At 36.3% G+C, this 14,206-nt stretch overlaps 1 protein-coding gene across 1 annotated transcript in view; it reads right to left on the reverse strand.

The window, feature by feature from the left end:
* Positions 1 to 14,206, reverse strand: part of KMT2A (lysine methyltransferase 2A) — an 85,620-nt gene that overhangs the window by 49,596 nt on the left and 21,818 nt on the right. The window contains exon 3 of the mRNA XM_043995296.1: positions 1,863 to 1,932. Within this exon, the coding sequence (XP_043851231.1) occupies positions 1,863 to 1,932 (70 nt within the window). The remainder of the gene's footprint in view (positions 1 to 1,862; positions 1,933 to 14,206) is intronic.

A 14,206-nucleotide genomic window follows, 5' to 3' on the forward strand; every position in this document is an offset into this window, starting at 1 on the left:
TTTAGCCTCTTAAGAAGAACACCCATTAGACTATGGAACTAACCTATTAAAACCTAAGTCCAGGGGGGCAGCTAGGTAGCACAGTGGCTAAAGCACTGGCCCTGGAGTCAGAACGACCTGAGTTCAAATCTGGCCTCAGACACTTGACACTTACTAGCTGTGTGACCCTGGGCAAGTCACTTAACCCTCATTGCCCTGCAAAAAAATTAAAAAAAAAAAAACCTAACTAAGTCCATACTGGTCTAGTTATTAAGCCTTCTAAATATAAATTCCTTTCTCGCCCATTACCTCGTGAGATTTTTCTCTACCCGCAATAGATTAAAGAACTCACAATCAAATCTAAACAATTGCTAATCACAACTAAAGTAATAAAAGTAGAAGATGGCACAAGACCTAAGTCTTTCAGGGAAAGAGGTAACAAAAGAATTTAGAGGAAACCTTCTTGAAATGGACAGTCATTATGAACCATTAAAAGAAAACTCCTAGTCAGAAAAATACATACTTGCCTAATTATGATTGTGATAGATTTGAACCTGACTACTCAGATGGCTTTGCAAGCTCTGAGAACTTATTCTGTTTAAATTTTAAAAGAACTCTTTAGATAAGACTATTAAAAAATGAAGACCCATTAAAAGTCTTAGATCTTAATCATGAAATGTTCAATCTATGCTAGACAAATAAGTAAAGAAAACAGGAGACAAAGAACCTGGCTACTAGTCCTAACTCTCTTACTAACTAGGTGTGGCCAGGTCACATAACTTCTCAAAGCTTCAATTTCCTCATCTGTAAAATAAGATGTCTGGAATGCATAATCAGTATTGTTCCCTTTTCCAGTTCTAAAATTCTATCATTTTTTCATATCTCGACTACTTGCTTTGAAAAGTATCAATTATTAGGATAGCATTTAGATATAACTATCATCTGCCTCACTCAACCAAAAAGTAGTTGAAGCATCACCATTTCAGATCTGTTACCTTATAAATGTGCCTTCTAAAGAGATTGTTCTTACTTTACTGTATACTGATCAAGACATTCTGGAACGAAACTCAAATGTTTAGTGAAGGGCAAGAAATGATTCAGTGCCACTAACTAACAATTTCATATTTAATGAGATTTTCATACAGAGCAAGGGAAAACCAAAGTACAGGGGGAGTAAGTAAAGAAGCACACGCTGGGAAATAATTTCAAATGGACTATACTTTTTTCATTCACATAACAGCACTGCATGAACTATTCAATATTACTTCAACTTTTGTTCTCAAAAAATAAGTCTGAGTCTGACTGGTGAAATCTAAGAAATAAGGTCTGATTCTAGCTATTTCTGCTTGAGATCATAAAAAGTGAAATTTCCAAGAAATTTCATTTCATTTCAACTCTTTTCATTTCAATCTGGTATTGCTGTTTGTCATATGCCCTGGACCAAAACAGTAAAGAATAGTGATTTTATACATTTTAATACTTAGAAATTGCATTTGGGGTAAAGGTAAGAATGTTAAAAGAACATTATGGACTGCTAAAATTTTGTTTCTATTAGACTAGTATTTCAATAGGAAACAGAAATTTGACACCCTTGAATTATTTTCACAAGAGCATTCCTTATATAAATCTAAACATATTCTTGACAATTCTCTTTGTTTCACAGAGCAAAGAATTTAATGAATGAATAAAATGGGGCCTTGTAGAATATGTAGAAGAAACACTTGAGTAATAATAGCTCTTATATTGTTCCCTAGTCAGTGTGAAGGATAGATACATATAAAAAGCTTAAAGGAGCATCTCTTAAAAGGCACATAAAGCAAGCTGAAAGCACAAAAACCCAATAGTCTAAAATTCAAACACACCATTTGCTTAGCTGGCCATACCTGAAGGAGACCTGGTGGGACTTCGCACTTTGACTTCTTCATCTGAGCCAAAACCTAAGAACTGCTCATCCTACAACAAAGGAAAATTATTTTAAAATCAGAAGTAATGGCATGAAATTTGAACATATCCCATAGAAGAGTTCAAATGAGACACAAGTGAACTTGGAAATAGAGCCACTGCACAATAATTATCATTATTTTAGGATGATACTTGAAAAATAACTAATAAAATGTAAGTTCCTTGAGGTCAGGGGATGAGTTCATTTTTGTCTTTGTACTTTTGTTGCCTTGCACATATTACCTTTTTCATAAATGTTTGCTGAAATGAATAACTGATATTGAAATAGAAAGACCCAGCAACAGCCTTTGTTACAGACAGATGGGAGCTATGTAACAACTAAACAATGCACTGAAACATCATCCTTAGTACATGATAACCTGCACATACAATCCAATACAATAAACAACTACTTTAATTAATCCAAGTAAGTGAATCATTAAGATAGCAGAAAGATCTAATCCCATTAAATTTACATAAATGTTTCAAAAGGACTAAGTCCTACAAACATATATAAAGGAATAAATATCAGTACCTCTCCTACTAAACACTGACAGACTGAAATTGCTATAATTGCCAATTCTATAACGCAGGACTTAACATAAGAGGTGATTTCTACTTATTTGAAATGTATAGATTCTCAACATCCTACAGTTATAGAATCATTTTAAAATGCCTTGTGAGAAGAAATTTAATGACAGGCAGCAGCATTTATGGAAGGAATAATAAATGACTGTATAGAGAATGAAATCATAGCACTAAAACAATAGCTTGGGGGCCAACTTCTCATTTACACTCTTCTTACAGATGCCAAAATATACCAACTCCCACTTCTGGTCTAACACTGGCCAATGTTCAAGAAATGCAAAATATACTCCATTTAGGCAAAGTTGTTAGTAGAAATTCACCACTGACACTAGTGGTTAACAGATTTTTACAGATAAAAGTGAATTTCTTGAGTCCCCAAATAAAAATATGATAGGAAAAAAACAACCCCAGGGAATATAGGTAAGAGGTGTTGACTCAGTTAATTTAAAGCCAAGAGCTAGGGGCTGACTGGTTAATCATTTTTAAAGTAGAAGTATTTTTATAAGATAAATTGGACCTTCTAATTAGGAGGGTCATCTATTCTAAATGTTTTGGGTTTTGTTTTTTGGGTTTTTTTTAGTGAGGCAATTGGGGTTAAGTGACTTGCCCAAGGTCACACAGCTAGCAAGTGTTAAGTGTCTGAGGCCGGATTTGAACTCAGATACTCCTGACTTCAGGGCCGGTGCTTTATCCACTACACCACCTAGCCCGCCCCTATTCTAAATGTTTTTTAAGGAGCAAAGTAACTTTGGACCAAGTCTCTGGGAAGGAGAAATATATTACTGGAACAGGGTTTTATAAAAAGTCTTTTTGCTCCAGGATTAGGAAGAGTCTACAAGAAATAGTCTCACTTAAGAAATTTTCTATTCTTTTACCATCATTTCCCCAAATTCCATGCTCCTTACCATGGAGTAAGGAATTGTGAGACTTTTCACAACAGCAATGCTGGTACTGGGTACGGTCATCTGGGTCTAAACCAGATGGCAACCTCAAGCTCTCCAGTGGTCATGGGACAAAAGGGAATACTGATTGGTACTGGCTCTTAGAAGAATTGCTTGGCTCTGTATTTTGTTTTTAAGGTGTGGGATAGTAAAAACAATAACAGCAACTACTTAAGACAATATGTATCATCTTCAAAACGCTAAAATTCTTTTCAAAAAGGAGTCCTTTAGGGGCAGCTAGGTGGCGCAGTGGATAGAGCACCGGCCCTGGATTCAGGAGGACCTGAGTTTAAATCCGGCCTTAGACACTTGACACTTACTAGCTGTGTGACCCTGGGCAAGTCACTTAACCCCAATTGCCTCACAAAAAACAAACAAAAAGGAGTCCTTAATGAAATTCAATATTTTTACTTTTAAGAATGTTAAATTATGCATTGGTTGAAAACCAGAGTTTGAGTAATGTATTCTAGGGTAATTTTTTGTCAGTTCCTATACTCATTACTACATAAATTCTAACTGTTCAATTTCCTCACTGTGAATATTATTTTGATGAGAAAAAAAATCTATCTTCTGGCCTTCAAAACAGTTGAGACATGTGTGTGGGGAGTGTCTACAAATAATTTGTGGACTAGTTTTCAATATTTTTATTCAGTTTAACTGTAATATTCTTAAAAGGAAACCAAAACCCCAAAGTACTACTATGTGAACACAGTGAAAATTAATTAATGATCCCACAAGAGGCAACTTGGTGCCATGGCTAGAAAGCTGGCCTCAAAGTTAGGAAGCCCTGGGATCAATCCCATCTCTGACATACAGATGGGATGATCAGGGACAAGTCACCTAACCATACAGAGTCCCACATAACGCTATGGCTATATATAAATTGCTGAAAAGTTTGCAATTTGCACTTGTAGGAGTTGTTCATCAGGCTAAAAATCGCAGAAACAATTAAAAAAAAACAATCCAAGGTTCACCTTTTGAAACAAAAATAGTAACATCAAAATCTCTTATGATAGGGGCAGCTAGGTGGTGCAGTGAATAGAGCACCGGCCCGGAGTCAGGAGTACCTGAGTTCAAATCCGGCTTCAGACACTTGACACTTACTAGCTGTGTGACCCTAGGCAAGTCACTTAACCCCAATTGCCTCACTAAAAAAAAAAAAAATCTCTTATGATAAATTACTTCAAAAGGTTGAGAAAATAATTTTTTACTCAAACTGCTTCTGAGTGTTTAATATAATTGCCAGAAACTTTGTCCTTTTAAGGATTTCATGGACAATAAAATTTTAAATAGCCTGTATAGAGAATAGGAACCACAGTCTGACACAAATGTTACTTTTTATCCTGTATTTTCAGTTATCATGTTTGTGCTACAGATTAAGTTTCTGATTTATATATTTTTTCTTTTTTGCATTAAACTCATTGAACAATCTGCTTATCAATAAATTTCAGAGACATAGGCATTTCCCAATGATCACTGTAGAAAACACTGCCAACTACATGAAATTTAATACTATCAAGTGCTGCAATGGTAGACGAACATTCAAGAAACACTAATAATGGCTATCTCTAAAACTAGTAAGGTAAGTGAAGTGTAACTCCAAAAAACAGATATAAGCCCACACAACCAATTTCAATAGCAGACAATTATGTCTATCCAATACTGATTTAAATTCTAAACATTCAAACGATACTGTCAGCTCAATTAGCTGTACTCCAAAATAAGTACACTACTAAACTGTTAAACTATAATTTAGCTAATTCTGCTTTTGAAAAAAATTTGCTAGTCATTCCCAGTTGAAAGAAAGCAAAGCATTAGCTCTTTTTTCCTTCAAATGTAGTGGCTGGGGTAGGGAGAAAAAAAATTCATCAAAAAGTATTGTTTCTACCAGAAGCTTTTCTTTCACCTGAAATATCAGCTGGCTTCTTGAAACATATTAAAAAAAATCTTGGGGGCAGTTAGGTGGTGCAGTGGATAAAGCACTGGCCCTGGATTCAGGAGGACCTGAGTCCAAATCTGGCCTGAGACACTTGACACTTACTGGCTGTGTGACCCTGGGCAAGTCACTTAACCCCCATTGCCCCGCAAAAAAACAAAAAACAAAACAAAAATCTTGATTTGAAGAACCCATATCACTTAACTAAAAACAAAAGTTATGATTATTATGGTAAGGACCTCAAGCCTTCTTAAATGAAGAACTTCCAATTTTATCCCAGGCCTTTAAAATCAAGAAAAACTAAGATGAAAATGAACTGAGGCAGGAATGAAGCCTACAATGAGCAAAATGCTTTTGACCTCTTTCCTGCCACACCCCCAGAACTCTGAAGGTGGAAGTTACCAGAAAGATGTAAACAATCTACTAATCCTGGCTTTCTAAGACTTTATATTTGCCCAGAAATCAAAAGAATTGTATCAAAATTGAAAACAAAAGGATGTGTAATGAAACTGTCAATTTTTGGCACAATGAAACATACTATATACTGTGCTTCAACAGCCCTGAAATTGGAGCAAAGGAGACATCACAGCCACACAAAATCAAGCTATGACTAGGAACTGGGTTAAAAGAATCATGCGTTACACATTAGTTTTGCCCTCAATAAGACGTCCAGAACAAAGTAGAGGCAAGAGCCACTATAGCTTGTTCTTTAATAGACCAATACTAGACCACTAAGTTCCTAGACATTATCTTGCTGTCAAAGACAAAAATAGTACTCTGAGACAAAATTTATAATACTTATTCTAAAAAATTAATCATTTAAGTGTTTGGTAAATTATTTCAATCATGCTATATTTACTTTCTAAGTAAAATTTGCCTTCAAAGCCTTTTTGGGGGAGGCAGATATTGAAACTATTGAATTATACGCCTTCACATTCCTTCCTTTTAATTACCTCTAACTCTCTGGGAAGTAACGGATACTATAGAACTATTCCCAGGATACCGTTTCCATATCATTTTTCTTTAGCACTATCTCACAATTCACTTGAAAGAAACATTTTAATTTGTATATCACAATTTATGTTGATTAAAGTAAGCAATAAGCCTTTGAGTGATGAAAGTAATGCTTTTTTACTTAAGAGTATCTGAATTAATTCATGACATATAAATATTTACTGATAAACTGTTCTGATAAAACATCAAAGATTCTTGTTGGCAAAAAAATTATACATTCTCAAAATCAGCTTTACAAGATTCTTACAACTTATATCCTTTCTTATGTTGAGCTATTATTTTTAAATACCAATGAAGAATAAGAACGTATGGTTTTTATTTATGGATAAACAATTTGCCTACAGAGGAGATGAAGAGAGGGCACTGATCTTTCATAGAGGAAGTACATCAGAAGGAGCTCCTTCTACCAATGAAATTATAGGAATTGTTAAAAAAAATGTGCACATAATTCACATTTTCTGCCCCCAAAACTAAGGGAATAATTCTAGTTTTAACATTATTTAGTTTAATTCTATGAAGAATGAACCAGAATTAGAATTAGGTCAATCAATAAAAAACATTAGTTAAGCACCTACCACGTGCTAAGCAATGGGGATGAAAAGTAAAGCACTCTGCCTTCAAAGATCTCATATTCTGATGGAAGAGACAACATGAAAAAAGAACTGTGTACATTCAAGACATATAGTGTAAATGAGAAATAATCTCAAAGGGATGGCATAAGTAATGGGAGAGATTGAGAGAGGCCTCTGGTACAAAATGGGATTTAAACTGTGTAAGAAGGGCAGCTAGGTGGTGCAGTGGATAGAGCACCAGCCCTGGATTCAGGAGGACCTGAGTTCAAATCTGGCCTCAGACACTTGGCACTTAACTAGCTGTGTGACCCTGGCCAAGTCACTTAACCCTCACTGCCGCCCCCCCCCCCCCACTGTATAAGAAAAGGGTCATGAAGCCAGGAGGGGAAGAGAGCATTGAAGGCTCCCAAAAATAATACAAAAACTAAAATCAGTCTATGCTTTTTTTTTTTTTTTTTGGTCAGGGCAGTGGGGGTTAAGTGACTTGCCCAGGGTCACACAGCTAGTAAATGTCAAGTGTCTGAGGCCAGATTTGAACTCAGGTCCTCCTGAATCCAGGACTGGTGCTTTATCCACTGAGCCACCTAGCTGCCCCTATGTTTTTGTTTTAATTGCAGGGCAATGAGGGTTATATGACTTGCCCAGGGTCACAAGCTACTGAATCCAGGGCCAGTGCTTTATCCACTGCGCCACCTAGCTGTCCCCAGTCTCTGCTTTTTTAAAAGAATGCTTCTATTTCAGGCTCATTATAGGGGCTTACCCTTGTGAGTTGATCAAAGTGTTGCCCAGCTAAATTTCTGGTATTAATATATACTCCATAAGAGTGTGAGCTACTTGAGGGCAAAGACCATGAGCTAACTTTTCTCTGAATCCCTCACTGTGCCTGACACATAAGCAAAGGCTTATAATCAGGTTTTTTTCCCACTGACTTACATATCACTTAAACATCGTGGACAAGTCGGGGACTTTAGAAAGAGGGATGAATCCATTAATATTTTCAATAAATCAACCAGGGGGCAGCTAGGTGGCACAGTGGATAAAGCACCGGCCCTGGATTCAGGAGTACCTGAGATCAAATCCAGCCTCAGACACTTGACACTTACTAGCTGTGTGACCCTGGGCAAGTCACTTAACCCCCACTGCCCCGCAAAAACCAAAAACCAAAACAAAACAAAAGACAAAAAAAAATCAATTAATCAATCAACCAGGACAAACCAATGATAAAAGTTTATGATGAAGAGACAATGTTCAGTTCAGAGGCATCTATCAGACTCTAATTTTCTTTCAACTGTTACATAAAATACTATTCATGGAAAACCATCCTTCTGTCCCTTAGTACTATAATTATGCATCAATTTGGTGTTAGAAATCAAAGAGAGGAGCTGTGAACTGATCCAACCATTCTGGAGAGCAATTTGGAATTATGCCCAAAGGGCTATAAAGCTGTGCATTACCCTTTGACCCAGAAATACCACTTTTGGGTCTTTTCCCCAAGGAGATCATAGAAAAGGGAAAAGGACCCACATGTTCAAAAATATTTATAGCTGCTCTTTTTGTGGTGGCAAGGAATTGGAAATTGAGAGGTTGCCCATCAGTTGGGGAATGGCTGAACAAGTTGTGGTATATGAATGTAATGGAATTCTATTGTGTTGTAAGAAACGATGAGCAGGAGGAGTTCAGAGAAACCTGGAAGGACTTGCATGAACTCATGATGAGTGAGATGAGCAGAACCAGAAGAACATTATACACAGTATCATCAACATTGTGTGTTGATCAACTGTGATGGACTGGATTCTTCTCACCAATACAATGGTACAAAAGAGTTCCAGGGGACTTATGATGGAAAAGGCTCTCCAAATCCCCCCCCCCTAAAAAAAAAGAACTATGGAATATGGATGCTGATTGAACCAGACTATTTTTGTTTTTGGTGTGGTTGTTTTTCTATTTTGAGGTTTTTCCTAATTGCTCTGATTCTTCTCTTATAGCATGACTGATGCAGAAATATGTTTAATGTTGTTATGTATGTGTATATATATATATATGTATGTGTGTGTATATATATGATTGCCTGCTGTCTGGGGGAGGGGGGAAGGGAGGGAGAAAAATTTGAAATTTGAAATCTTATGTAAACAAATGCTGAAAGCTATCTCTATATGTAACTGGAAAATAACAAAATACTTCTTTTTAAAAAAAGAAAGAGGGGGCGGCTAGGTGACGCAGTGGATAAAGCACTGGCCCTGGATTCAGGAGTTCCTGAGTTCAAATCTGGCCTCAGACACTTGACACTTACTGGCTGTGTGACCCGCAAGTCACTTAACCCCCATTGCCCCGCAAAAAAAAAAAAAAGAAAAAAGAAAAAAGAAAGAAAGAAATCAGAGGGAGTTCAGGTAATCTAAACCTGAATCATTTTTGTAGTGATTAGATGGAACTGTGTTAAGGTAATGGATTTAGCAAATACTCAGGGACCCACCTGGAGATTTAAACTGATTGAATTAGATAAGGCAACAGACTGTTCACCCCTTACTAGAGTGTAAGCACATCTGGCAGGTACTTAAGCGTACTTAAGAAAGTAATTGTTCTCAGAAGCTAACAACTTTGATCTTTGACCACCTTCTGACCCAGTCAACCAATCATCTTGAAGAACCTCCCATTTCTGGGAGGGGAACAGGAAGGAGGAAGCGGAGGCTGAGCAGAGAGCTCCAGCTCTTTTGGCTGGAGAGATCATGGTGGTGACAGAGGACTTCAGAAGTGGAAGCTAGGGAAGTTTAGGATAGTCAGGTTATAGGAACTCTGTTCTCAATCTTTTAGTCAGTTCCCTTCCCCCCCCCCAACTGGGGGGACAGATAATAAACCCATATTTAGAATTTTGAATTACACAGAATGGTATAGTTTCCTCAAAATACAGACTATAATAACGGGAAGCCAGTAAATTTTCCATTCAAATATTTCTATTCCCTCTGCCCCATCCAATGTCCCCCAGAAATGTAAATGAATACACTGAAAATTAACCCCCAAATTTTCAAATGGAAGAATTATCATGAAATAAAATGCCACAAAAAAATCCCTAAAGAACCAAAAGCCTGCTATTATATACATACAAGCCTTTTTTCCCTATTTTCACTTTAGAACTTGCCTAGATGCAGAGAAGAGAAAACCTTCCTTTCAGCTCTTCTTCCAGATTTTCTCTTTAAGATTCACTTCAAACTCTTGACCACCAAGCTGGATATTAAATAATTCATTAAGTAGCTTCCATGGCTACCCAGCACACCCTGTCCCAATCCTAGTACTAAATGGGGATGAATGAAGAAGCAAAACATCAAAGACCATACCAAATATATACCCACACACTTTCCTCCTCCTAAAACCTGTATTTCCCTCCAAAGAATGAAAGTCTACAGAACTTGGGGGTTTGGAACTTGGTGAGACAAATTAGAAAAATCTCAGTCTTTTTTGAGGGGGGGGGTGAGGCAATTAGGGTTAAGTGAGTTGCCCAGGGTCACACAGCTAGTAAGTGTCAAGTGTCTGAGGCTGGATTTGAACTCAGGTCCTCCTGAATCCAGGGCTGGTGCTCTATCCACTATGCCACCTTGCTGCCCCTCAGTCTTTTTTTTTTTTTTAAAGTTAGCTTAATATTAATTATCTCTGGACTAAATGAAGAGAAAAATTTCAGTATTATCTTTCATAATATCAATTTCTTGAAAAACTAACAGTTTACAACTGCAAAAAATAGTATCAGTCTGCTCAAGTCATGTGGGAATAGTACTAAACATAACAGACAAGACCAAAACTATACTTGATATCACCCTTTTAAAAATTCACTTTGCTCATTTAACATATTTATTGAATATCTACTATTTAAGGCTTTTTTTGGGTGCTAAATGATATCTAGAAAACACTGACAGGCCAAAGAGAGTTTAAAACAAGTAATTACTAAGAACAGATGCTTTTACAGATACTCACAGGTATACTGTGCATCTCAATAGCTATAGTTAAGAAGTAACACTTCTCCTTTGGGAATTTATTCCACAGTAAGAAATCAATACTTCTGGCACATTTCCCTTTACAGCTGTATTTATAAGAAGTTTTTTTACTAGACCCAAGTCTCTGTAATAGTTAATGATGTCTGAACATAATTGAGATTATTTAAGAAGCAAAAAGAATGAGGAAAATTACAGAAGAAATCAAAATACTGCAATTATTTAAAGTAAACATTTATCAACTATCTATATTATATATAGTACTAGACACTGAGGGAGAGGATTGCAAAGAACAAGAAAGCATGGCCCTAATTCTTTAACTTCAAATTTCTGGGTAAGACATAATCAACTAATGAAATGAGCTGTGAATAACGATACAAAATTTCATCAGCAATTTAATATATCATATATACACATTAAAATATACTAATATGTTAATTAGATGCACATATGCTGAAGAGATGCACAGGAAAGGAATAATTACAGCAGAATGGAGTTAACCTAGGAAGACTTTCTGGAAACAATAAATATTAAGACAAGACTTGAAAGAAATGTTAATAACAATAATATCTGACATTTATACTGCACTTTAAGGTTTACAAAGTTCTTTGTGTGATTAGCATGACATAGTAATGAAGAAGTGGAATATGTTCAAGGTAGGAAAAGAAATAAATGTGCTAAAGAAGTGAAGTAGGAATTAGCAAGCCCCAGTTGGCCACACTGATTGTAGTGGACAGGTAAAAGGTGAAGGAAGACCACTAGTTTATATATAGGAGGTACTTAGTCCTTTGAATTAGCCTGGAAAAGTACAGAACAAGGAGTTTATAAAGTGCTTTCAGTTCTATAATGGAAAGGTCATAATGAATATTATTAAAAAGAGGGAACTAATAGAGAGGGGAAAGGATAAAGGAATAAGCATTTACATAGCACCTATGTGCCAAGCACTTTTTACAAATATTTCATTTAATTCTTACAATTCTGTGAAATAGGTGCCATTATTATCCCTATTTTACAGCTGAGGAAACCGAGGCAGAGATAATAAATTTTAGTGAATTGCCCTCAGGAATTGTTTGAGACTGTCAAATTCAAGTCTTACTGACTCCAGTCCCAGCTCTCTATACACTGCACCATCTAGCTTCCTGTGTTACTGATGGTTTTAAAAAATACCGCTATTACTTCCCAATAACTCTGTCACATCCCATATACAATCTTCCCTTGTGACAAATTACAATTAAGCAAAGAAAATCAACACATTATACCTCTTTTAGTATCCATGGTTTACCACCTCTTCTATCACAGGTTCTCAAGCATGGAAAAAAAAACCATGATGGTAATGCTTGATGAATATTATTCTAGACATAATACATATGAACAAATGGAAGGAGAGACTTAGTTAATAAAGCTGAGTAGATAAGAGATCACTGCAATAATCTAAATGTATGAAGTCTCTCCGCTCTCTTTTTTAGAAAGGTTTAGGGGGCAGCTAGGTGGTGCAGTAGATAATGCACTGGCCCTGGATTCAGGAGGACCTGAGTTCAAATCTGGCCTCAAATACTTGACACTTACTAGCTGTGTGACCCTGGGCAAGTCACTTAACCCTCACTTGCCCAGCCCCCCAAAAAAGAAAAGTTTAGGAACTGCAAAGGACAAATATTGAGTTAGGTATTTCATTTTGTTACAAAATAATAGGTTCTCAAGAAGAGTCAATTCAAATTCAGCATGAATTTATCAGGCACCTGGCACTATACTTGGTTCTGGGAGATTCAAAAATGAAATACATGCTTTCTGACCTTTAACATTTTATAATATAACAGAGGAGATAAGAGTTCCACAAATAATAATACAAATTAGATTACTCTAGGTAAACAGGGTTTTGTTGTTGTTTTAAAAATATGAGCGCTAAGGAGGGGGAGATAACTTCTAGCTGGGAGAAATCAGAGGAAATGGCACCTAAATGGAATTCTGAAGGATAGGGAAGGATTTTCAACATGGAACTTTTTTTAAAAAGCACAACTTATTGGATAAAGCACCAGTCCTGGATTCAGGAGGACCTGAGTTCAAATACGGCCTCAGACACATGACACTTACTAGCTGTGTGACCCTGGACAAATCACTTAATCCTCACTGCCCCGCCAAAAAAAGGCATACTTTATAAATTATAGCTCTACTAACATTAATTCCAAATTATTACTTCAATATGCAAGTTTTTGCAGTAGCTTATTTAGCAATTTACAATTTTAAAAATGCTCTCATATAATGCACATTGTCTCATGTGACCCTCACCACAGTCCAATGAAATCAGGCAGGACAGTATTATCCTGATTTTACAGAAACAGATTCAGAGGGTTAAGTGATGATAGTTATGTCCTAAGGGTAGGACTTAAATCCAGGTCTCCTTATTTACAATATAATACTCCTTCCACTATATTATGTCATAGATTTCCAGAAGTATCTTACAAATACAAACAATTTTTTATAATAGAAATTCTGGCTCTATTTTAATTCTTTCAGCTCTCTAAAGGATGCCCCAATTAGACTCTATTCCAACATCTCAGAGCCAAGTTATTTCCAATTTCTCTGTCTCCTCATTTCTCATTTCATTTTGTATAGCATTTATAACTGTTCTACTAGGGAATGTTCAGCAATAATGATAATAATAGCTAGCATTTACATAGTACTTTAAGGTTTGCAAAATACTTTACAAATATTCTCAGTTTATCCTCATCACAACTTTGAGAGGTAGGTGCTATTATTATCCCCATTATATAGAGGAGGTAACCAGAGGTTTAGGTGACTTGCCCAAGGTCACACATGCAGGAAGTATCTGAGGCTGGATGCTGTTGACCTACAAAAAAGATGATTTATTCAAGAATAATTTAATAGCAGCAACTATACCAAGATGGCCACTAAAATCCCTGCACATGATCATTGATTAGCAAAAGTAGTTTTGCAAGTACTAAACGGACATTGACAATCCATTCACAGAAAGCCAAAGAAGAAATAGAGACAGGATCTCTATAGTTCCTGGTACATCATAAAAGTTACTTTGAAGACATTAGTAGTTTATAATGTATGACATAGGAAATGTTTTTGTTTTGTTTTTGCAGGACAATGAGGGTTAAGTGACTTGCCCAGGGTCACACAGCTAATAACTTTCAAGTGTCTGAGGTCAAATTTGAACTCAGGTCCTTCTGAATCCAGGGCCAGTGCTTTATCCACTGCACTACCTAGCTGCCCCTGGAAATGTTTTTAAACATA

This window comes from Dromiciops gliroides, chromosome 3 (assembly GCF_019393635.1).
Source record: "Dromiciops gliroides isolate mDroGli1 chromosome 3, mDroGli1.pri, whole genome shotgun sequence".
Taxonomy (NCBI): Eukaryota; Metazoa; Chordata; class Mammalia; order Microbiotheria; family Microbiotheriidae; genus Dromiciops; species Dromiciops gliroides.